At 44.5% G+C, this 25831-nt stretch overlaps 1 protein-coding gene across 1 annotated transcript; it reads left to right on the forward strand.

The window, feature by feature from the left end:
• Positions 1-24531: 24531 nt before the first annotated feature.
• LOC128709269 (uncharacterized) lies at positions 24532-25458 on the forward strand. The gene has a single exon (XM_053804257.1). It carries the CDS (start codon positions 24532-24534, stop codon positions 25456-25458), a length of 927 nt encoding a protein of 308 aa, XP_053660232.1.
• The last annotated feature ends 373 nt before the right edge of the window (positions 25459-25831 follow it).

Consider the following 25831-nt stretch of genomic DNA (forward strand, 5'->3'; position numbering starts at 1 on the left):
ATCATAATTTCTTTCTTCACCTAAGCCCACTGTTACCGCCGTTCCAGGCGGGCAAAACCCACCGAGAACAAAATAAACTTTCTCTTCAGCGGTGCTGCAGGTATCGTTTACAACTTTTTACCGGCCCGGCGACGAAACGGTAACTCCTCTCATCAAACTTCCGGATCGTTTGAGACCAAGCGCCGGCGCCATTACAATTAGCGAAAAGTGCTAAAAGGGCAACCTATCGAAATATACTTTAGAAGTTGGAGTGCAACACACACACACACAAAAAGACATTCTTCGCGGTGTCATATTGCCTCGATCTATTCTGGTTCGGTTAATATTGACACTATCCCGACGCTTTTAACACCCATGCGAAAAGGTCGCCTTCGCAGCACGGTGCACGAGACGGCAATCGTTCTAGAGCTTCACCGGAAATACACATTTCAGCAAACTCAGGGGCCAGTTTAAACATCACGGCGGCCATTTTCATCGAGTAGGAAAAACTTAATTAATTAATTAGCTGGGGTTTATACACAAACACGGGCGCGCACACAAACACATACTCGTGCGGGAAAACCACACGAACTAATTCGAATTCGAAACACTATTAACATAACACGCTTGTTGTGTGGTTGGTGCGAAATGGACAAATCGCAATCGGAACTACTTCACTGTGAGGTATCACACACACGCCAAGTGGACGATGACCTCACTAGAGAGTTCTCGTCAGTCGCGGCATACAGGGATGCACTTTTCCTTTGCAGAACCTTTCGATAGCTTCGCAAGCAAACTTTGCACCGTTTCTAGCGAGAGTGAACCACTCACGTTAACTGTTCCGATATTACTTCATCACCGATTTGACGGTGACGGGCCTCAAGGCACTCGGGTTCTAAGGCCGATGGGCCTTTACTTCCGATAATGACGCGCACACAACCCGCACATACCCACCACCGTAATCAACGTGGGAGCATCGCTAGTGACGTTTCGAGAGCCCAACCGCACTAGACCCGCGGCTGGTCGGAAGGGGGGTCGATTAGTGTGTTCGCTTCATTAGTGGCACGCTCGAGTTTCCTCGGTTCTACCACGTCGAACCGTTCTGAAGGGGGCTTCTTTGCTCCCATCCCCACGTTCCCGAACTCAACACTAGCAGACACTTTGATTGATTGCATTGTGTCGGTAGGAGGCCCTGGCAATGGGAGGTAAGGTAAGGTTGATACCGGTGGAGTCATGGGATGTGCATACAATTTCTGCCCACACGTTTTGCGTCGACGAGCTTTTTTCCGTGATTGCCTCCAGGTGTGAACGGGGAGTGCGCGCACTGTCGTGCCCATTAGGAGCTGGGACTACACGGCCGAGCGCCAGTTATTGCGCATCTACCCTGGAGCGGGGCCAATCGGTTAACAATTGGCGCTATCGCTTTTCGCCGAGTGAAAACCGCACAGTGGAGTAGAAAATTTGCTCATTCACTTTTATCGACAACATTTTCATCACCAGTGCACCACTTGTGAGGAGGCGTTTGATGTGCCCCGGGAACATTGCGATCGTTGCAGCTCGGTACGATTTTGAGGGTTTTGTGCCAAATCGGCATGAAAATAACGTGCAGCTTCAACCGAATTAATGGTACGCCCGCAGGGAAGCGCCATTCAAACGCGCGACAGTAAAATAGGAGTCGTCGATTTGTGCGCTGTTGAGCAAAGGGTACGGATCCATTTTAAGAAAGCACATTTATCACCGGCCAGCGACCGACAGTGGATATGTCCGTTTTTTCTTCTGCTACCCCGTTTTCACGTACAGCTGTGGGTGGGATGTGGAAAATTTATCTCCCGTGTTTGGGAAAATTTACAACCAAGCTGTTTGACAACGCAGCAGGATAATCGGTGAAAGATGGAAAGTCATCGGTGGCACATATTGTGTGCCGTACATCGGTGTGTTCGATAGTCAACATGCGCCGCTAAGCAAAGAAGCAATAGAAATATCACGCTTTTATTACGTACAATAAGGGAATTGCAAGCGTGTCCAAATTCATCGCCCTTTTGTGCTTTATTGCGAGAACAGCTTTTGGTGGGAAAGTTTTATTGCCCCAATACACGGTGCGATTGGCTACACGTCACAACATGTGTTCGTTTGTGACGATTAATTTTGCTAGAAAATATTGAAGTCGTCCAAAATATCAGCTTTCTTGGGTCAACGGTCAGTATTTATTTTGAGATACGCGCTAGGATGCTAGCTGCCCACCGGTCTTTTTACAGTCTGAGCCAACTTCTCTACTCAAAACACCTGTCGCGATGTACGAAGCTGGGACTGTATAGGTAATTTTATAGGTAAGGTGTATAGGTAACTTTGTTCAAAACTGACGAACCTCTATTGGCCACGTGCTAGATTTTTGGTCCCGTATGTCTGAAAAGACCTGCAACAATGACGATCTCCACAATAAACTCGCTAAGGTACAGTGATTAAGACTAGTCAGGCTCTGGTGGGTTGATATCCTCATGAGAATGACACCGAACGACCAACCTCGTAAGGTGCCTACAGGATGTCTACATCAAATAAAAAGAAGGTGTAACAGCGTAGATTCATCCACCAAAAAGGCCTGGATAATGGATCCTGCGTCAGATCAACAGGTTGTATCACTGGATGAATATGTAGAAATAATTTAATCGAAATATGGTTAGTTTCAAATATCCACTTGTAAGTAAGCATGCTGTTAAGCTCACATTCGGGATAGTTATTGAAACATATCTTCTTCTTTAACGGCACAACAACTTCAAGAAGTCTAGGCCTGCCATTTCAGGCATTCTGTGACTTTATGTACCCAACAGCGACATAGTCAGTCCTGCGTACGGGAACATACAGCAGGCATACAATATGATGCTATTTCGATAAAGTTTCAGTGTTCGCCAACAGTTCTTTCCTGCACACAGTAGATTTCATTTGTTAGCAAATGAAGTACGGAACATTAATACACCTCTTTCCACCTATGTTCGAATCTAATACCGTTTGCATTGAACCTTTGAACCATTGAACCGTTTGCATTGAACATTATGCCGCTTGCTTCGATTTGCGTGCCATCTCGTTCGAATACGTGCCACGCCGTTCGCATTGTGGTGCCGCTAACATTGAATTTTTGGCTACTGTGCCCACCTGCCTGGAGCATTTGACAGCTTGAAATTTTCATAATTGCATCCATAATTTTTATCACATGTATCATGTACATCAATGAGTTAAGCGATAATTTACTGTAAAGTTAGTTTTTTATAGCGGTTTTAAACGTTTTCCAACTGGCAACAACGTAAGAAAATTTCAGTTGTCAACCAACAATCTGAGATGTCAAAAATGCAATCGTAGCGGCACACGATTCGAACTTAGTAGCACATGATTCAATCGTAGTGGCGCGCCACTCGAACTCGAGATGGCATGAATAACCTTATTTTTATTTAAAAAAAAACAATTTCTTCAAGGAAAAGAAAAAAATTAATTATACTTGTTAACGTTGAAAATTTCTATAAGAACCGTCAATTATAAAATTCACTTAAGTAGTTTCATCAATATACAATTCACACAAATATTACCAGTATCGTAGCGAACGTAACATACACTCTATATGCTCAATCGGCTCTCTACCTAATTGAACCACATAAGTTGTACCGCTTTTCATGAGTACGTTCGATTTGAATTATTTGTTGCCTGGTGCACGTATCCCTCAAACTTCACCTCTTACCTTCCAATTCCAACCAGCCGAATGTTGCACCGAGATCGCATCTACTATCGCGTCGCGTGATTGTTGATGTACACCGCATCTCGAAAGTTGCATCTGGCCGTGTTTCCTCCCATCCGTGGTCGGAAATAAACTTTGCTCTCTAATTAAGCACAATCGATCCATGCCATCCAGCGGACGGCGAGGCGAGCACGAGGGATCTGGACGTTCGTGCTTCGGTGCAAGCACGAGTCAAACTTCAGGCATGTTCGATTGTTTACGTCAAGCAAACGTTTTCCTTCTCACTAGCAACTGGGGGATGTGAAGTTGTGTGTTTGGTCCGAATTTCCCTGGACGGCAAAAGTTTCCACCGTGCTGGGAACCTGTGGCAGAAGGACCACGGGAAACAGTAGCCACGGACACCCCCCCCGGTGGTCCGGGAATGGTGTAAGTTTTGACGGGCGCACAAAGCGAAACAAGGGGGGCAAGGGGGCTATCGTTAAGAAGCGCACTTTATTGACCACTAATGCTGCGGCAAAGGATATCGTGCTGTATCGGTGTATGAAGCGAGAAGATATGTTTAGCGCCATCTAAGGGATGCGGGTTTGGTAGGTTGGATGTTTATGTATCTGACCAATGGACCGGTGGTCTGAATCGGGCCCGTTCGGTTGGGATGCCATTGCACTAAACTCTCCAAACTAATGGGCGCAGGACTGAATGGCTTAACAAGCTAATTTTATGAAGCTTTGGTTCCACAGCGATGGTCAGTTTGTTAGCGATGACGTGTTTATTATAGCAGCATTGCACAATTTAGCTATATTACTACATGCAACACTATAATTTTGAACATTTTTTTAAAGATAACATACATTTACGAAACAAAAATTTGATTCGAAATACGAAACAAAAAAGTGATCGAAATGCATACGCAAATCACAGCAATTATTTCAATACAGTCAGTTAACTTCATTTCTAAATCCAATTATCATGACTTAGCCGAAATGGCTCGCACAAAATACAGATCAATCATTTCATTAAAATACCATCATTCATGATAACCTTCGCACAATGCTATGGTCTGCATGTCCGTGGGCACTATTAATTAAAAATAATAACACACATACACGCCCATGCTAGCTAATGATCTGTGAAGCAATGCACCAGCAACATTGCATCGCTCTATTCCGTATGGCTGGAATCAACAGGGCAGTTACGCTCGTTCAGCAACATCATCATCGCCATCATCGCGCCAATGGTAGAGATGCCATCATATCCGACGTCCGACTCGGCAAGTCAAGTCAAAGCGTACAGACTGTTGTGCATGCTGCAGATTCCTTCAATTGAGTCCAATAAAAGTCCAGATTCATAAAATTCCCATCAATCAGCGCACGAGAATTTCCATCTTTACCGACCGAAAAACCAAGTCCTGCCCAACGGGATGCGAGTCACCATTGTCCAAAACTCCCGCAGACGAAGTCCAAGCCTCTGAAGTGCTAGCAAATCTATGCAAACGCCCTCCGCCCGGGGTCATAAATCAACATTCATCCGGTAGCCGGCAATAGCAGTATCTGGAGATTGGTACCATGGTGTACCTGACGCGGTGCTCCCAGAAGCGAATAATCGAAATATGAAACTGTATCAATCACGACGATACGATCCTACGCTCGAATTCGGCGTTGTTGCTTGTTTTTGTTTTCACGTACGTAATCAGCTTTCGTCTAGCGCCACTGATTAGCCTCGTCATGGTTCGGCTCTTCTCTTCCTCTCTCTCGGAATCGGAAGTTGGGAAATAAAAATGAAAAATCAACCTTCGCTAAATGACCTTTCCACTGCACGCAGCTGACCAACCCCCATCCGTTCAGTCGATTCCTGCGAAAAGTAACAAATATTCTCGTTATTCGTTACCATCAATTTTCATGATTTTGCTCCCAGGATTTTCTGTGCGTCCGTTGTTTACTCACTGTACTACCCACACACACACACATACACACACATTGGCTGATAACAATAGAACTGTACATGGTGGGTGGTACACAAAAATAAAAAAAAAGTAATGAATAAGAAGTAGAGAAAAAATCTTTCTTACTCGATCTCGAGCTAAACCGAAGTTCCTAGTGCTATTGAAAGGATAACTCCTGCAACGGGAACGTCTCAACGGCTGCGGGAGGTCTTGGTGGTACACATCGTGCCCTCATCGTATCGTTCTTAATTCAATCTAATTTAGAAACCAGAGTGAGAAAGCCAGAGACAAGCAACTCCCAGCATCGCCTACCCGTATATAAGTCATCCTTCGTACCGTGGACTGGCCACAACCACTTGCCGGAACAGTGCCGGAAGCAGTAAATTTTATAATTGCGTTATGGAATCCAGCGTGAACCCGGGATGATCTTGTCCTACGCTTTGGCGGAAACAGCCCGCAACACAGAGCACGTAGCGTCCTGTGGATAGTGGCCCAGCTAAGGACGGCACGCTAGTTCGGGCACCGTTCTTCCTCCGGTGCCGGGTTCCACCATTCGCGCAGGAGAGGGCTGTGTAGCTATAGCACCAAATTGTTTCAATTGGCAATTGGCCAGCAAGAACCGAAGAGTCATAGCTTTCTGCCCCCTTCTTTCCGTGCCACGTCGGTTACTTCGGTGTGCGAGCGGCCTCACACTTGAATCCAATTATTTTCTTCGCAGCATCTTGTAGCCAACGGACGGGTTGGCTGTTGGCCGCAACCACTTTTCGCACGAATGGCGAGAAGAAACACGATGTTAATTATGAGCGTGAGTTATGTATTGTGCTCGGTGAGTATTTTGCATGCTACACCCGGAGTAGCGCAATTTACGCCTCCCCCTGTTTGCTGGGTGGCGTTAAAGAGGAGGATCCATTTTCACCAGCACACCAAACATTACATTAGTTATAATCATGAATAAAAAAAACAGAGGGTTGCCTTATATTTTCATAATCATCACTGTAAAGCGGAAAGTAGCGGTTTGTTAGGTTTTTAATAAGAAATTTAATTTTTCTAAATTTTGTCATGGCTATATGCGCCTGCAAGTATGTAATAAACAACAGAGCGCCGTTTATCCGTACTCATCGGTTCCCAGACAGACTGCACGCTATTAATTTACCGATTCGAGCAGTTTGCTTCCGCAGGCTGTCTCTTTCGCTCGTGTGTTGTGGAGGCAGTGTGATGGCGTCCCAAAATGTACCAAATAAAACTGAGCGACCCGGTGGTAAATTGGTAGCGGCGCCGGTCTTCACACGACAGGACCGGTCCAAATCCCATCCGGACCAATCTGCTGTTGGACTGACTATCCGGCTACTGGTAAGGCAAAGAAAGCCAGAAATACCAACCTCAACCTCAAACTCCTGAGGCCTCCTCCGATAAAGCAGAAGATGCTTAACCAACATTTACTCTACCCGTTGTACATGTACAGTGAAAGATTTCCGCTTAATCTATTGTTTAATAAAGCGGCAAATGAAGGGAAATCAGCATGCCTCAAAGACCCAATAAAAACATGTCAAAACTGATCGAAAGAATAAATTAAGGACTGCAAATTTGCAAATTAAATCACCCTTAAATTAGCCGGTAAATAAAGGGTGATTTAAGGCTAATTTAACGAGATTTGGCTCACTGGGAGTATACTCTAAGGTTTGCCGGTTAATCGGATAACACGGATAATCAGCACATCCTTTTTATTTTATAGAAAATAACGTACATAGTTTTTTATGTATAATTTAATTTTTCCGGTATGTGTTTATTGTTGCAAAAGAAACTGTAGTTATTATTCTTAGCATTTCAGCTTGATTTTTGCCTAACAAAATTGGGTCTTTCATTTCTTCCGTCAATGATGAATATGTCATTCATCATTTCATGTCATCATTTCCGAGCTACACGGAAAATTATTATTCATGATAACTCGGTTATAAGGCAGTCGGTTAATCGGCGATCCACTGTGTAATTATATTGCATACATTTAGGCGGCTTATTTTTACTAATAGCCATACTTTTAACAACCCATATGTTTTTCAAGGAATGCATGCAAGTCGTAATCAGATTTTACGTTTTTTTTAATGTGGAATTCTCAACCACCGAATGTTTTTGAGTGTGCTACTGACTGACGTAGACATCCTTGTAGCGAACTCTAATGTTTGTCAATCTGTGACTTCTCAACAGCAAATATGTAATCTGTAATGTTTGTTTTCCTTTTTTTATGTCCCTTTGGGGAATACATGGGAAACGTATTATTTCCCGAACAAAAGTGAAAGACATTCACGGAAAAAAGGTTCAAAACCGGGAAAATTCATGAAATTTTGGATTCCCATGAACAACCCACTGGCAGTAAACGTACATACACTGCATTAGGTACCGTCGCGATGATGCGTCAACACTCCGCAAAAAGGTACTGAGAGGAAAGGTGAGCTGAACATTACATACGATCATTCGAGCCACGAAATACGACACCCTTTTTGGGGGAGGGTGCAGTGAGGCTGATGGTGAGGTGTGATGATATTGAACCATAATGCTTGACGCTTGCTTATGGATGGCAAGGCATTCACCGACCGGACAATGCCTGTAACTGGGAGGGGGGTTTGCGGGTGTGGATAATTTCATGCTTATCGCACGCCGGACAGCGGGCCGACATCAGCGGCACATTGACTTCCGCGAAGCGAAAACCGACGGAAACCGACACCGATATAGTGACACCGCGATGGTGGGCAGCGGGCATACACGTGATGTGAGCCTGTACGTTCGACAATAATGGCCAGAAAGGTTTTCGATGCAGTGCTGGTGAAAATGGCCATCTGTTCATGATGGGATGATGCGGAGATGATGAAGAAAAAGGTGGAAATACGGAAGCAGCACGGTGGAAATGTGGGATGGTTCAAAATGTGCCTTATTAGATGAAATAAGTTTGCATTTATTTTTGCCAGCGAATAGCTTTTCCAAAACAAAAGCGTGAATAGTAAACTAGACGCATTTTTAAGCAAACCAAAAATACAATTTTAATTCATAGTTGCTTCCAGCTCTTGCTCCGCATGCATTCATGAATATGTTGACCACCAAGCAGCGCTGGCAACGCTCACCGTGCGAAGCTTTGCGGCAGCATCACCACTCAATGATTTTAACGATACGAACAGCTGAGAGGAGCATCGTTCATCTGGGTTTTTTTCTACACACTTCCTGCACTACGCAACACAACCGTACAGCCGTTACCGACTGTGCGCTATTCAAATGCGAATTTCTTACCGTTGATTATTCCGAAGCGTTTTTTTCCCTCTACTTCCGGTCTTCTTTGCTCGAGCCCGGTTTGATGGCGCAACTGATCGGCGTGCGTCTTTGCTTGCGTTACAGAAAACCGTATTGCACGTGTGTTGGCGCTAGGAACGCTCCGCAAAGGTACCCCGATCACGTGAGGGCTGCTGTCACAACGTGAGTCTTCATACGGCCATGCCGCAGTACACACGCACGGCAAACAAACGCTTGAAGACGGTAAGCTTTATTGGACAAACTTCCCTTCAGCTGATGTTTCTCTCTTTCTCGCGTTTGTACGACACCAAAAAAAAAAAAAAACAAGGAGGAAGTGACGATTTGCTTCAAACTCTTTACTTCTTCTGTTTTCTTGCTACTGACACGCAAATCGGAAGGTTTTGCGATGCGCAACCGTCTACACACCGATGCCGGAAGTCGGGAACAAATATAGGAAAACCTTTAAAAGGGTCACAAAACAGGCTTAAAAAGGTGTAAAGATGATAAAAAACGCCCCGTCTAAGGTAAGGGGTAGGTTTTAGCAGTTAAAAAAGGCAACCGTGTCACAAGAGAAACCATGCGAATGTATGATAGAAACCGAAATGAACAACCGGAAGGGTTAACTGGCCCTTGCTAAGGTGTCTCTTCTGGTTCAGGGGAGTCCCGGGCGGGAAATGATTATCAATTTCACAGCTATAACAGCCATTAAGATTTTACGCAGGACTAATTGTTAATGGCATCAAAGAATTTAGCCGAACATATCTATTTTCTTCCTGAATTAATTTCATATCCGCAGGATGTGCATCGACACTCAGACACTTAGAGGAGCAATAAACATCTCCTGGGTCCTGATACCATCAAAGTAATAAACGCTGGCTTCAATCATGTTTATCTATCATACAGCGCAATCATGCCGGTGTTGCTATCATACAGCGATCCTATCCATCCCGTTTGCGACCGACAACCTCCACCTTTACCACGCGCTCCCCTATTGCGCTTGTTCGATACGTCCTAATCCGATCCTGGTGTGAACTGGGATGTACCGACCGTCTATTGTTATTGTTTGTGGACGGTGTAAACTCACTGACAGGAAGGGACAGGACAATATTGCTATTGTGTCGTGCCGGATCCGCACATTATCGGATCGTTTTATTCGCTTTGGCCAGTTTAATAATGGTGGAAGTCACTCAACGGTAAATAACTATCCAATTTAGCAAGTGGCTGTGTCTAATACGGCTAATCGATCGACCGTGTTAGCAATGCTGATTTACAACAGAATGAATCTAATGAAGTTTATTATTCAAAAATTATTTAGTTTTTTACTAATTTTTTTACATAAAGGACCTACAAATTTTAGGTAAATTTGTCTTTAAGTAAGGGGAAATTTGAGGGTATTCAATATAATTTTAGAATTATAAACAACTAGACGAGATCTTCGCGACAGTCACGATGACCGATTCATTGTTTTGGCCAAGAAGTTACAGAATAGTTTCCTGTTCGATCCATCCGAACTTTCCATTATAGACTTTTGTGCAACTTCACACTTTCTATGATATTAATTTACACGATTGAATGGATTTGAGGCTGGATAATTGTGGTTAGTTGGTCTAATGTAACTTAACTTTAGGTGAAGTAATGAAATGGTTTAAAATGTTGCCTAAAGAAAAACGAATTACCATGTTAAATCTAATATTTATTGTAATTTTGTGAAGAGTTGTTCAAATGGTTTGCCAGTAATCGAAATAGAAAATAATAATACCTTTTGATAATAAACAGATTCAGCAGCGTTCTACTCAGCAACCAAACTGGGCCATTTCCCCAATTTTTTGTTGCCAGTTAATTACAAATCAGCTTCAGCCAGCTTCCGTTGAATCGATGTTGATGCTTATGCTGCAATGGGTTTTCCTGTTGTTCTTGATTGATTCTCACAAACTTTTTTCCCGATTCCGTTCAGTGAACCATAATTTCTGCACGAACGGTTCCCTTTACATGGGAAAATTGATTCGCAAGCGTTGTTCAACCACTGACCACGATTCACGTGAAATACACCTGCCGAATTGGGGGAGCGATCAACTTCAGCCTGCAAATTTTTAGAATATGCGAATTCACCATGCACCAAGCTATGCACCAACCATACGCACTCACACACGTTAAGGTTTTGGAGCCACAAACGTATGGAATATACCTTCGGCAGGTAAGTTATGCACGGGCAATCACAATGTATGTGCAAGTGCGAAACCGCTCACGATGCGAAACACCACAAAACCACAAAAGCCAGCCAAACGTGACGCTACAAATCGGCTGCACTTTTTTACACTTTCATCACACAATGCGGCACCTTGTTGGGGACATGGGTTTAGCAGTGGTGCCTTCGATGCCTGGTAAGAATGTGCTGACTGTTGTTTTCTTCCAAAGAATATGTGCACAATGCGTAGCATAGCAACCACAAAGGTGATTCAAATTTAAAACCCCCAATCACAATCTGGTCGATCCTTGCCAAGATCAAGATTTCCCCGCAGAACACAAACACACACGCATGTAAAGCACGGTGGAGCGCGCGCGTATGTACACACAAAGAGCACACAGCCAAGCAAGACCCCACGGACACCGTACACAGCGCCACACGAGACACTATTTTTTGTGCAACTTTCACTTTGCTGCTTTTAGAGGCTAGCCGAAAAAGGAGCCAAATCACACTGCCCAAAGCTGCTGGCGATCAGAAAACCGACTCGTTCCACGGGTTTACGATGTTTTGCTTATCATCAACCCCGCACTGTTGTTGATGCTGTTTGTTTCGGTACCGTACAAGATGCTGTGATGTTTTGGGGTGATGTGATTGAGGGCTTTGCAGCGCAAGAAGCTTTTCCACCTTAACAACCACCGTCCGAAAGAAGCGCGTAAACAGGCTCGACTGCAACACAACAAAAAAGACACAAACACAATATAGCGCGAGACATGCGCACGTACACAGCACAAATACCACCGCGATTGTGGTACACAAAATCGCAAGATCACAGCAGACTTGATTTAGCTTTTCTGTGATGTGTTCGAGCTTGAGCAACGCGCGTCTGCAGCTACCTCTTCAGGCACGACACAAACGATCACCCATCAAATCCAAGAAACCAGTTGATCTTAAGGGGCACGCACACGGCCGCATTTTCTGTTGCCCGGTGCAACTATTTGACAAACCAATTAATACACTTAGTGAAATGTTTCAAGTGATGCCCATTTTTGTTTTATGTAACTTTTAATTGATCTAAGGAATGTTACAAATTATAAACAATATAATTTATTTAATATTTCACTGGTGGCGTCAAATAGCTCAACACGTTTACAGTCACCTTAACAACCGCTTTCTTCATTTGCGGTACTGAGCCCGAGAATATAAACGATACACTCCATACAATATCATTCCACAGTTCCCGTACAAATGAGCTGTGAATCTGAAGTAGGCGATATAAACTCATTGAAAACGATCGAAAATATACAGGGTGGCTCAGAAAATGCATGATCGTTTCATGGCGAAAAATAAACAATTTCAAATTTCAATTTGATTTTTTTTATTTTCGACAGTCCCTTGAATTTCACGTGGAACTAAATGGAACTACATACTACATGCCATGTGCTAAAGCGAACAAAAAAGATACATTTTTCGAATCTAACTCCTTTTTGGGATTAGTTGTGTACTGTTACTACCAAATTCTAGTTTACTACTTATTTTGGAAACGGGATGCTCTTTGCATCTTAACTCGAGTTTCAATCCACACCGTAATTGAGTAATGTAAATCGCCTACAAGTAAACTGACACAATTTTGCCAGAAAGCTAACAAGCAGCAGGGTAAAACCCAAAGTCATCGAAGCTGTCGTTCCAGCAGTTTGAAATAAGCAAACGTCCACTTCGTTTTACTGTCATGCAAAAGGAGCTCCGACACTCCCTTTTGTGCTAATAGCGCCATCAAAGTAATTAAAGTTCATCCCATTCTTGTTAGGAGCAGCTCGAACGCAGCCAGTGCTCTTAAATAGACGCCCCAATCAAACAATGGACTCGCACTGTAGCAAACAATCCAGCCCACAGTTCGAGAAGTCTCCTGGCAACCCGAGCGTAATGATGCGATTAATGAGTGCTGTTGCTAAACTATTCGTACGGCGACGCTTCAAGCACTCCTCGGCTCGGATCGACAAATTCAGGGGCGGACAGTGAAGCACGCACTCGGACGAGAATACTCCTTTTACTTCAACCCGATAGTACAATATGCAAATGAAAATCGCTCCAGTCCGCGTCGATGTGCCGGAACTTCCGAAGTATCGAGTATACAATTTCATTTGCTTTTTAAATGTGTCATTCATTAGTCTGGACGGTTTGAACCATCGCACCATCCAAGTGATGGCCAATTAAAATCGTTTTTGTGAACATCCTCATTGGATAAATTAAACGCAGCACTCTGATGATGCAGCAAGGTGCATTGACGCGTGAGGAAATGAAAGGCTGTGCCATTTATTGCCAGCTTGTTGACCAATTGAACAAGAGAGATTCGTGTTTTATGTTCCACTCGCCGGCACGTACAAACCGCCAATCAATGCAGGGTGGTTCGAATTTTAAACCTTCCTTACGTTTCATTGCAATTCGATTACTGCTTTAACTGTCGTTTTGTCTGTCGGAACGGTGTACACAATACCTCGCCGCTAAATGAAATCGTATATTAGACGAGCCGTGCAATTGGTACATTTAGAATATTCCTTCCCAGTCACGAAGGTTGCAAAGACTGCAGCGAAATTCATCACCCGGACCATTGCTAAATTTGATTGTGACCGATTTTGTGGTTTCGGCTTGCATTTCAAACAGACCGAACGATTCGATTGAAACGGATCAGACCATGCATTGGTGCTGCTGTACGGCTTTTTGTCGTACAACACACAGCACTTTACGCTGCCTTTACGCTCTGGTACGTACCGGATATGCCGCGCTGCTGCTTTGACCGACGGTTGGACGATGGGCTGAGCATGCTTTCACGGCGGGTCGAGCCGAGAAAGATGTTAAGGTTGGAGGGTATCTGAGTGGAGACGGAGTTCCGAGCACTGCCCGGTGCACTCGGTGGGAATTCGCTCCAGACGGCGTCGACCATCGAATCAATGCTGGAGGATCGTGGTATTGGTTTGTTGGTTTTGTCCCGCCTGCACAGTAGAGGGTGACCGAGAAACCGGGGCGGTAAGTAAACGTACGGCTACAGTGTTGTATGTATATGCTTACCTTTCCCACGACAGGCGGCGCGCACTGTCATCGTTGACCGTGTTCTGCAGGCAGTTGCTGCTGGTTTTCGTTGTCTGGTTGATGATCCGTGCCAGCCGATAGATGGCACTGTTCGTACTATTGCTAATCAGCTGTGCCGAGCCACCGCTTCCGCTGCCGCCGCTGCCGGTAACGGAAACGTCGCTGCCCCGCTTGCCACCCTGGCCCGGACCACAGCCACCCGCGGCCAACGTACCGGCCAGGCTGTTACCGTACAAGGGCGTTGTGCCACCACCACTGTTGGCAGCATTGTTAAAATTGACAAAGTTGAACGACGTTATGCCGAACGATTTTGACGTGGGTATGGGCGCATACATGCCGGGTGAGGTGATACTGTAACGAACGGATGTGACGGTACATAATGAGAATGCTATAGTCGACGACACTGAATGGTGGGTGTACCAGAAACAGCAAATCCCTGCTAACAAACTTATTAAATCATGCTATCCGCGTAAAAAGTATGCAATTTGCCCGAATTACTCCTCAAGCAATGCAATACACGCGACATGTCACGTTCATGCTATAACATTGCATACGCTTCAGGCGGTTTTTAATAAAGTCATGTTTCATCGTTCTTACTTGCTGTTCATTTCCTGTGTCTCGCTCGAACAGTGCACATGACATAGGTCACTGGACGCCGGTTAGTGTAGCTTACCTGATAACGACCGAACCATCGCCGCTCGAACGTTTCTCGTCGAACTCGTAGATGTGTGGTTCGGCCGGTCCAACGACGGAGCTTCCGGCCGCGAAGATGCTGCTACCACCGGACGACTTGCGCCGGTAGTCGAACGTGTTGTCATCGGCCGTCAACAGGATCTTTGGACTGCTGCTTATCGGTGTTGTGCTCGTACCGAGCTTCGATTCGTACAGGAAATTGTCTACGATGGGAACAAAGGGAAGCACAGTGCCATTAGCTCACCTGGCGCGATAGTCAACAGAGAGGCCGTACGAGGGGTGACCAGTGCCACGGGCATGATTGCTAGCACACCGGATGTACTTACTCGAGGATGCTTTGAAGCAGATCGGGTTATCGGGTGGTTGCACCTTACTGAATGCGCCCGCACCGGGGAAGTTGAACAAGGGTAAGGTGAGGGAACGTGATAGCCGCACCTTCTTTTCGACCGTACGACAGCCGGATATTGGACGTGCTCCTCCGAGGGGTTCACCGACATTTTGCAGGGTCCTGTGGAAGTGGAAGTTTGAGGATAGGCAATAATATATAATGCAATATTTTCATGAAGAATGTTGTTAGTACTGGCAACATTTGAGAGACTCGTTGAGATGTTTGCAGCTGCTATTTTAACGATCGACCATTAATTGTTGCACTCTCTATATAGTGGAATATTCCGTCAAGTATAGTGCCATTAAGAAACTGAGCGGTTAATCCTAGCCGTTGCCCCAGATACTCGGCCTTAAGTTTTATGATCACTACATCAAATCTCTCTTGAATTATCGATCCTGCACAATTCAAGCGACAGCATAGCATTACGGCGACACCGTGCCGTGCCGTGTTTGCTTCCATGGTGCAACGTGGAGTAAACAAACTTCGACATTATCATCCTTCCATCCATCGTCGACCACGTCCGGAGCAACCGCGTCATAAGTTGCAAGCAGATCCCGACACGTATCATTATTTTAGCCTCCAATTAGCCATAACTTCAACAAATACCTCACACACTTCTTCGACGTGCGTGCATCGAGTGTCCTGCCGCTTGGAACTGGGACACCACGACCCCGAACGCACCCACCGTCAGTGATTAGCTTAAGTGCTAATTAATTTCATCCAGCGCTGTAGCGACCACCAGGCCATCCATCGTACACGGACGGCTCGGTTTAACAGGCAGGCTCAAAGGCACATGAGTGTGTGCCCTGGCAACGGAACACGAAGCAATTAATCGTACAGATTAGAGCCCACGAGCGATAAATTGAAACTTTATCGATTACAACTTTCCACGTCGGCAGGCTTCTCGGCACAAGCCGGTGGCGATTTAAGATGAATAGCGTAAAATAGCCGCAAGAACGCTACCAGTTTTCTCCGGGTTCGATCGACGTGTCGGGGCATGTTTTTCATGTTGCCATTACATGGGCGGTAAATCGCCGTACGTAGTGCTACCGCAAAAATCGATGTTACATCATAATGATCATTACATTCGTCACCGATACCGGGACGGGATGGTGGTGATGGACGATAAATAGATTTTTCCTCCCATTGAACCCAAGCCGATTTGGTCACGCACCTATGCACCGTGACCTGCGCAACGTCACGGAAAGTGATTGGAATCGAAATCGAGCCCCGTTCGGTTCATCGACAAACCTATTTGGATTATTTACCCACCCTGGTCTATATTTTCCCACGTGTTTATTTTCATTCTCTTTCTCTCTTGCTATGTTGCTTCCGAGGAAGAATTCGATTACTGTTATTGAATTGATTGAATTTATTCCGAGTTGGAATTGATGAAATTGTACCCATTATGTAGCAGTAAGTAGTGTTTTATTTTAGTTTTGTACAGGCTACAAAATTTCATCAAAGAAAAATCAGCTTGATCACTTTTCAACCTTTGAAATAAGATGTAAAGTTTCATTTTAAGAAAGGAAAAACGAAAGAATGAACTAAACAACCTTCACAAGCATAGCAAATTTACTTTCAATTGGTAGGATATTTCCTGCACGTATGCAATCCGCAGTACAATAAATCTTTCTTAGGATAAGCTAATATACAGTCATTGCCCGAGTTACGCGACGCTACTCGAGTGTTTTCAAGAATATGCGAATTCGAGATACGAGAATCTCTCACTTTTAACAGTTCTTGTAATTTTGTATGTGCAAAATTTGTCTCCAATTGTCAAAATTGTCGAAACGAAGTGAGAATATGTTGTGCAGTGTTGAATGTGCATAATATTAATATTAATTTTATAATATTTTATAATGATCATACGGCCATAATGATCATTTGGCCGTCATAATGGAAATAAAAAAAATTGTATAATATAAAGAACAGTTAGGAATGTGTATAATACCATATTATAAAGATAATACGAGTTACGCGAATTTCTCTGGCACGCATTTTTCGTGTAACTCGGGAAATTATTGTATTTGATTATACCCATGTTTACAACTTTCAAAGGAAATTTGTTAAACATTGGGGCCCTTTATGCTGACATTTATTTGTTCTGTTTAAATACGTAATCTTGCAACGATTACGCACCGTGAAGCAGAGCGATCGGTGTTGTAAAACTCCAATCTCCAACGTTTGCCTCAAACTCCCCGAATGTTACACTTTATGATTCCACGAACATCATGATGAACATCTTTGCAAAGGCAATCGTAAGCAACCACAATCCAGATGAGAGAAATAAATGATCCGTAGATAATTCATCGTTCGTCTTTTGCCCACACATGTCTGGTCCTTCTCGGAACCCGGCAAATCTGGTTCATGTTCAGCGTGGTGAAATGCAAATTTTCCAGCGTACCCCAGTGAGTGAGGAATCGTATTCCATACTTCTGGGAATCAGCAAAATCCAGCGAACTGCAAACGAGCTCTTGCTCCGAACAGGACTCAAACTGTTGGCCAGCCTGTACTACATATTCCTCTACTGTGTCCTGCACTTTACGGCCATTGTGTGTGAGTGTGTGGGGGTTTATTTTTCTTGCTTCGTTTGCACAGCGTCGAGTACTGTGTCCGTGGGTGGTCCGGTTGGATGAGCTATCTTAATTCTTCGTTTCTTATCATCCCAAGTGTCATCGGATACCAGACCCATAACTGGCACAAGCCCGTATACGCTTCTTGCGTGCTTGTATAAATTTGTGCACCATCGGAAACGTTTGCGGCCGGAACGTCGACGGAAGGGACTGTGTGGCACACCGGAAGCGGAACCTTCATTAGTCGGTTAATTGAGGTATAAACAACAGAAATATTTCTTCTACGTATGTCTGCATTCACCTTTCTGTCTCTACCGTAGATACAGGTGGTGTATATGTGTGAAAATAGAGTTTTCCTCCAGCACAACGTCATCGCCCGCTTGTACGAATACAGGGCAGGGCACACATAGTGGAAGATGGTTACATTGTGTCTATCTTCCTGTCGGTCAATGGCTTTGGGGGATTCGAAACGACCCTGCGTGTGACCTACACCGATAAAGGTCAAAGGTAGGGTAATTTACAAAAGCACACACCCCACCCGTATGGTTCATCCCATCAAACGATTTCCGTTACTTTTCCTTCCCGCAGTAGGGGAAATTGTTTTCGAGATATTTTGGATCCTTCCACGGTGTCGGGCGAGCTAGACGAGAGAAGGAATGAGAAATTTCTCAACCCATAGTTTAAATATTTGATGGTACGCAACCTCCTTTCTCTTTCAAGGGCACCCGATGCATTACAAACCCGGGAGCAATGGCACGCGTGGAATGTGAGGGTAGTTCTTTCAAGCAAGAGCTTTTTCACAGATGGAAACTAAGTGTGATTGAATTGTGTGTCATCGGACGGTGTGATTTCTTCAGTCAAATTAATATTTGTAAACCATAATAAACGACACGTCCTTGACTGAGAGCCACCCCGTACAAAGCCCCACATCATATCACTAAAGAAATATCCCATTTCTGATTGACCCACGACGGAATGGTAATAAATCTTTCACTTTCAAACTGATACCACATCAAGCACAGCACTCGTCCCGCCGGCAAATAGCGGGAGTATGCGGAAGGAAACATTTATTCGTTATGACGAAACTGGAAACCAACGGTTACAATCTCCGAAACGGGTGTACGTATTTGGATAGGATGAAAAATAGCCCACAAGCCAAAATGGATAGCGTTCCCCTTGTGCCGTGGATGAACCAATCTAAAATAAGTCAGTAGAAAGCATATCGTTTTGTTTTGTTGCCTTGTTTGCAGGTATCGATCGCTACCATTCTCCACACGTACATGTGGGCTGGTCGGACGGTTTCATCTCATCCCGGCAGCAGTATATCACGCTCTATTTGCTTGTGGTCTGCTACGAAGAAGAACCCAAATCCAACGTCACGGCTTACGGGTTTTGCCCTGATATACACCACTCAAATCGGTTGACTTTGTGGAAGACTTCCCCTAGCAATTCCTGCAATACCGGGGCAAACTTTTCCCTCGCACAACCGTGGAGTCCCCCCGGAACAGGACGGACGGCGATGCACATAGATCGAGAGCCTGAAGTGATCCAGGAAGTGGTTGCTTTCAATTTCAATTAATATTACCAACTTTGAAAACGGTAAAGGAAGACTTCCTGCATCAGCTCGCCGTGGCGTCTTGGTGGTTTCAATTTAGCGATCTGCTCCTTAAGATGCCTTCAGCAAATTGTGCAACGATGCGTTGAAACAAACCCCGGATGCGGTGGAACGTAGGGACGGTTCTGTGCCGGTGTGGCAGGATGAAGTTTGCATAATTAAAGGTTCTTTTTTCTTGTGTTTCTCACATCCACCCAGGGAAACATTTAAAAAAATCAAATGCAAATGCTAATGAGCTTTTGCTCTTTAACGGTCGCTTCGAGTAATCTGTTGAATGTTGAAACACTGAGTATTATGAAAATAGTTATTGCATGCAGTACAGTGCAGAAATCAAAACATAACGCAGTGAATTAGTCATTTCGTAGCGAGCGACGTACACTCGTGGATAATTCAAAATCAGCTTTTGCATACATTTAGGTGTCTCATATTTGAATAATAAAACGTTGTGTAACGGTATAGAGCAAGGTGCAATAATTTTAGGTTATACGCAAAAGCGTACTGCGTATCTGTTTACCACTGTCCAATTGCTATGCAATGTCCAAAATGCAATGTTCATGACGAAGCTCCTAATTGTATGCAACGTGGACCATAAAAGCCACCTAAAAAAGCATTAGAAACCGTTCTTAACAATTAAGTACGAGAAACAAATTTCACAATAGTTTCCTGTTTTGGAGACATCAGGATCATACAAACAATGTATTTGATACGATGCCAAAGAAACTACTGCCGTACGCATTTCCCCACAAGTTTAATTAAAGTAAAAAAAAACACTTGTAACAGCTTACGATTTTGAATCAATTGACCGTCTCCTGAGGATTGCAATTATCTGGTGGCTCAAGGATATAATCCATAGAAAACAATCGTTGTACGATAAAGCTAAGGTCATTGACAGTGAGGATTAACATTTGCTTTTGATAAATCCAATCGATTTCTCTTCCTCTGAAGCAAATATTCCTGTTCGCATACCACCAGGTATGTAGCAAATCTTAAGCTACAATGGGAATGGTAATAGATACTCCACGTCTATTTTGTCCTATTCTTAGCCTGTTGTTTACCTAAAATCAAATAAACATTTCACGTTACCGAAAACACCACCTTTGGCATCCGTCTCGACCGTTACAAGTTCATTGCAGGGTTTTCTTTTTTACATCCACAATTTTGCTTTGTTTCTCTACGTTCAAGACAATAAAGACGGCAGCACCGTGCCTTCATGAAGATCGATCGTCTACTTTCCCAGCCGGAAGAGATACGTCCATCAATCAGACCACCGTGGCGCTTCCGATCCGCAGAAATCTACTGTCGCGACTGCACCATCACCCGATGGAAACCGTTACTGCCCGTAAGAATACGCAGGGCCAAAACACCGAACTCGAAACAAAGCATTAAAAATACAACCCAAATGTATCCGCCGCCGGTACCAGCGTAGAGCGAAAATGTTGATAAAAAGTGAACTTCGTCAATTACGGACGACAATTTGGGTAGGAAATGGGGCTTAAAACATGGTCCCTTCACGCCGTTGCGAAAGGGACCCCGACGTCAGTTCCAATGTAGCAAAGTGTCAACATTTTCGCACACACGGGGCCCCGTGTTCGAATTTGTGGCTGTGGTTGTATGTGTGCGGCGAAAAGGGAAGTAACCGTGTGAGAAACCGAGTGGTACATTTTTGTGAAGGGTCGTGCCAACCCAGTGCGCTACCTATTTGGGGTTGACAAAGTGTGCATTAGGGTCTATTAGCTGGGAGTTGCGATGCGGTCTTTTATACCCCTCCATCTTAAAGTTCCCAGCCATTTGTAACTACGAATGAAAAAAATGCTAGAACGGTAGATACCGTCTGATAATGGTTTAAAATTTAGATTTCCCCTTGACATTGGGTGTAATGGAGAAAATTGACGCGATTTACCTTGCGTTTGTTATTCTTGGCGGCATTTATAAATGTTTTATATGTTTTACTGCGAAGAATAGAGGAAAACATGTCATTTAACATGCGAATGAAGAACAAATGATAGTTACAGAGGTGCTACTAGGTTGCTGAATCACTTAGAAATTCGCTCCCAATTACGCCTTAAAATATGCAATCCACACGACAAAACGCTCAACAGTCAAACCACTTCTTGTATTGAAATGGAATTGTTACTATGTTTTTTAAGCCTTATTATGTGCTTCAAAAAGGTAATATACATGATAAAACTATATTAATGCTATAATAACTGGACCAGTCATTGTGCATAACTATAATTTGTTACCAACGCCTTAAACGCTTGGTAGGTCTTGTGTCTTGTGCATTTATGTGGAGGAAATAATCAACATTTCGGGGTTTCTTCATTAAGAACAAGCTTCCCAACCAACCACCGACGCTTTATCAACCTCTCTATCAAATTATAAAACAGTGCAAATGATGCCATAAACCCGTCCAATAATTTTTGAAACGTCTGACGGCATACTTAAGTAATCGCCAACCAGAAACAAATGTACGACATTCATGCCGTCTGTTCGTTCCATAATATCCCTTTCGAACCGTTTACTGAACACCATGGAGCATCGCAATCTGGCTGTCGTTCTGCCAGAACGGTACAAACGACCTGGAATACGAAACGTCTCACACTGTCATGGATAGGGATAGGTTCAAATTAATGTTGCGCTGGTGAAATGCCAGGTAAAGCTCGCCTTTGAAGCGTGAATCAAACAGATCTCTCCTTCCGTTTCGTTTGATCGTTGGCTGTACGAGTACCGGTGTACTGCTTCGGAAGCTAGCAGCAGACAACACTCCACTGTTCGGTTTAATCTTCTGCTTCGTGACTAATTGATTGCTTTTTAATATTGCTCTGGTGAATAAATAAAAGGTTTAACGCGTGGAAAGCAGCAGTGTCGCCGTCGGGAAGAGCGATTCTACACCCATCGTTCAACGTAGTTACGTGCTGGGAAGCATTTGTACGGCCTTTCGCCACGGTTATACTGACTGGATTGGTAGCAGTTTAGTGTAGCTCTTAAGAATTTGGCTTGAGGCTTTTGAGATTAATAATACATCCAAAAATAGTTGTTCTTTATTGCTTCACTAAGAAAAGATATATAAACGTAAAGTATACAACTTCAGGAAATAAATAATTAAATAGAACGGCCCACTACCATTGACGCATGTGTTATGCAGAATGTTGCTAGCATTTGTAATGAATGCGATGTATATATGGAATAGAAAAACGCCTAAAATCATACCTTCCGCATCACAAACCAACTTTAGCACTAGAACTAACGGACCAACCATTTCCACTGGAACACTTAATTTTTTGCCATAAATTTTTGGCGTTAAACAATTTTACTATAGCTGATCCATGACTGTTACACATGTTTTCTGTAGTATGAACTGAAAAACATATTAAAACATGTTCCAGATCTTCGATTTTTTTTAGTAAAGCGACCATCCATGAAAAACACTCGGTAGTTCTAGTGTTAATAACAGCTCGATCTGTGGCTTTGTACATGATGTACACGTGTAATGTACGTGAAATGTGATGAATCTTGACAACAGTACAAAGCACTACTAATTGATTTTGTGGAACGAAACAAACCAGCCATTGCCGATACACTTACTATTTACCACCCAACCTTGGCACGGCTCAATACCAATACATGTGCGGCAGCATCACGTTACCCACCAACGTCTTCCGATTGTCGCACTTTCCAGCAGCACTGCAGCGAAAGTATAATGAAGACGACAGTTTGACGCCACCAGGGAACACGGCACGGCCCACGTTGTGTTGTAGCTGCGCGGCCACATTATGGTAACCGTACATGAACGGGCGCGATCTGCACAAACATCAGCTTGCTCCGATGGGTACACGTATGCGTCCGATCCTTCGCCGTAGTGTCCCCGGGCTCAACCCACGGGTTGCGTTTCCCGGCCCGAAGCCACGTGCGGTCGATAGTCGCGACAGTCGCTGTCATTTTGACAGCACGGTTTGTCCCCAATTCCTTCCCACGACTCAGCAGCCCGTCAGCAACCATCGCGTCGGCCTTCTCGTCGAAGCTTCCATAACAACCGACTCCGTGTAGCAACGAGCAATGTTTACTTAGTCCCTTAGCATCATGTGTACGAGCATACACACACACACATACATACGGCGCCTAAGGACGTCCAGAGCATTTCTTTCTATTTCGCTTCCTCGCTACGGCCAACCGCCTGGTTTCGTTTCTACCCAACGAACGCATGATGAGGCACTTGTGCTATCGCCAGGAGGGATGTCGTTTTTCTTTCCTTGGTTGCAATTTTCCTGGCTGCCTACCCAGCCCCCCACCCCCCCTCCTCACAATATCCCTCCAAGGCAGAAATAACCGGAAATTTTATCAACACACAGTGCCCTATCCACATGGGGTTTCGCAAGAACAGCGAGAGAGCGAACATGAACGAACGAACGCTTCTGTAGAATGGAAAGGATGATGTGTTCGGTGGTTAGCTTTCCCCCGCTATTTTTTGCCCATGCCTGCTCTCCCTTTCCGAAGCGATTTCGACGAAAATTGCAGATGGTCGACGAGGTCTTGGGAGGCGTTTTCGAAGGTCCCCCTCCCCTCCCCAATCTGGTGATTTGATTTCGACGAATCGCTACGGGTCGACATATCGTTTCGGGGGATACGTGCGCGCACGATGTCTTGATTCCGGTTGATGACAAATAATGAGCGGTTTGATGGAGCAGCAGCCCGCGCTGTTGCAGTGTATGTGCTTTTCATTATTCATGGACCATTAAGCGTAATAAAGTATGAGTACGAACCAAAACCAACCGAATTTCGTTCGTGCCTAGCTCGACTGTGCCAAATTGTGCCAGACTATTGCCTAATTTCATTGCGTGTTATGAAAGGTGGTAGTTTTAAACAAACAAACCAATCATAGCATGCGTAAAGACAATTGTCTTTTCTTCTTCGTCGAAGCAACAAATAAATTACTCCCGGTAAAAAAAAATGTTGCACACTGTCTGCATCTAGTTACCACGGATCACGGCAAGTAGTAGCAGCCGTTCCATTTCGGTGTATCACGTTTGAGGTGAACCATTTAGCGCCAAACCAATTACATCCATAAATTTCCCGCAATGAACAGTCCACCCCTATCGAACGATGAGCGCCACTATCGGAACCAGCTGTGGTGTGAGCGAATAAAACAGCAGCAGCCACAGTACAACCCTTCGCGGCTGGGGCCAGATGAACGCGTTACACTAAACGACGAGGCAGGTCGCGTTGTTCAACGCCCAACAAGCTCTTGCCTGCCAGAGCATCGCAGACGCGGTCAAGGTCTGGGGCGGCCCCATCGGGAACATCCCGTCACACGGCTATCCCATCCGGTCGGCGACTGTACCGAAACCGACGGTGAAATGGATGATACCCTGTCCGAGTTTGCCGGTGGCTGGTACAGCCCACGCCGACACCGCAGCCGCACGTCAACGATGCGTCCGTCGACGTGGAAAAAATTGAACCAGTGGCTTGACGCGCACCAGCAGGTCCGGAACGAAGGTATGGAAAAAGTTCAAAGTATGACCGAATTGCGGTTTGCGGAGTATAATTCTAGCGAGGAGGAAACCAGCGAACAGTGCGATGCTGCGGAAAAACATAAGAATGTGGAACAAGAGCCAGACGAGGCTAGTCAAGCACCAAGTGACGTACGACCGGAGAGCTCAGACGCAAGCAGGCTAGAAGTACCACCACCCAAAGACAAATCCATCGGTATTGGGTACCAACTTCTTAAGAATTTTATGCTGTTGTTGCTGTACATTATCGAAACACTATTGCCACTAACGTTTCCGCTGCTGGCGTTCCTGAAGAACCGTATGAAGGCGGCGTTAGTGTACCTTTGGGTGCGTTTCATTCAACCGATTATGACGCACGGTCCTCAGGTGAGGGAAGATCCACTGTCGATGGTCATTATGCTGCTGGTGCTCCCTTTGGTTGGTGTGTTGGGCGTCTGCTACTGTGTCGTTTGCATTCTCTACTGGCTGCATCGATTGTTTCTGATTGAACCTTAAATTGTAAGTGCTGCATAAACAGTGGAGAAGCATTTAGTTGCTTTTCTTCGCTTCGTGAAAGATGAAGAAGTACATAAAACAGATCACTAAAGCACCAAAACGTTGTGCGTTGCGACTTCTTGTACGCGTTCTTCTCTCAACTCTTCTCAACATCGATTTAAATTCATGATTCGCCTTTCATTGTGTGGGCAAGCAAACTATCGGTAATGTTGTTGGAAAAATGTAACTGCTCTCGTTTGCATTCGACAACCACTGGCTCGTACCGTAAACAGTCCAAATCAACACTTTAGAGCCCACAACTACGAGGCGTATGTTTTCTTTTGCTCTATCAATGTCTCGCCGTCACCGTGCATACGGACTCACAGGTTTTTTT

This window comes from Anopheles marshallii, chromosome 2, assembly GCF_943734725.1.
Source record: "Anopheles marshallii chromosome 2, idAnoMarsDA_429_01, whole genome shotgun sequence".
In the NCBI taxonomy this organism is placed as follows: Eukaryota; Metazoa; Arthropoda; class Insecta; order Diptera; family Culicidae; genus Anopheles; species Anopheles marshallii.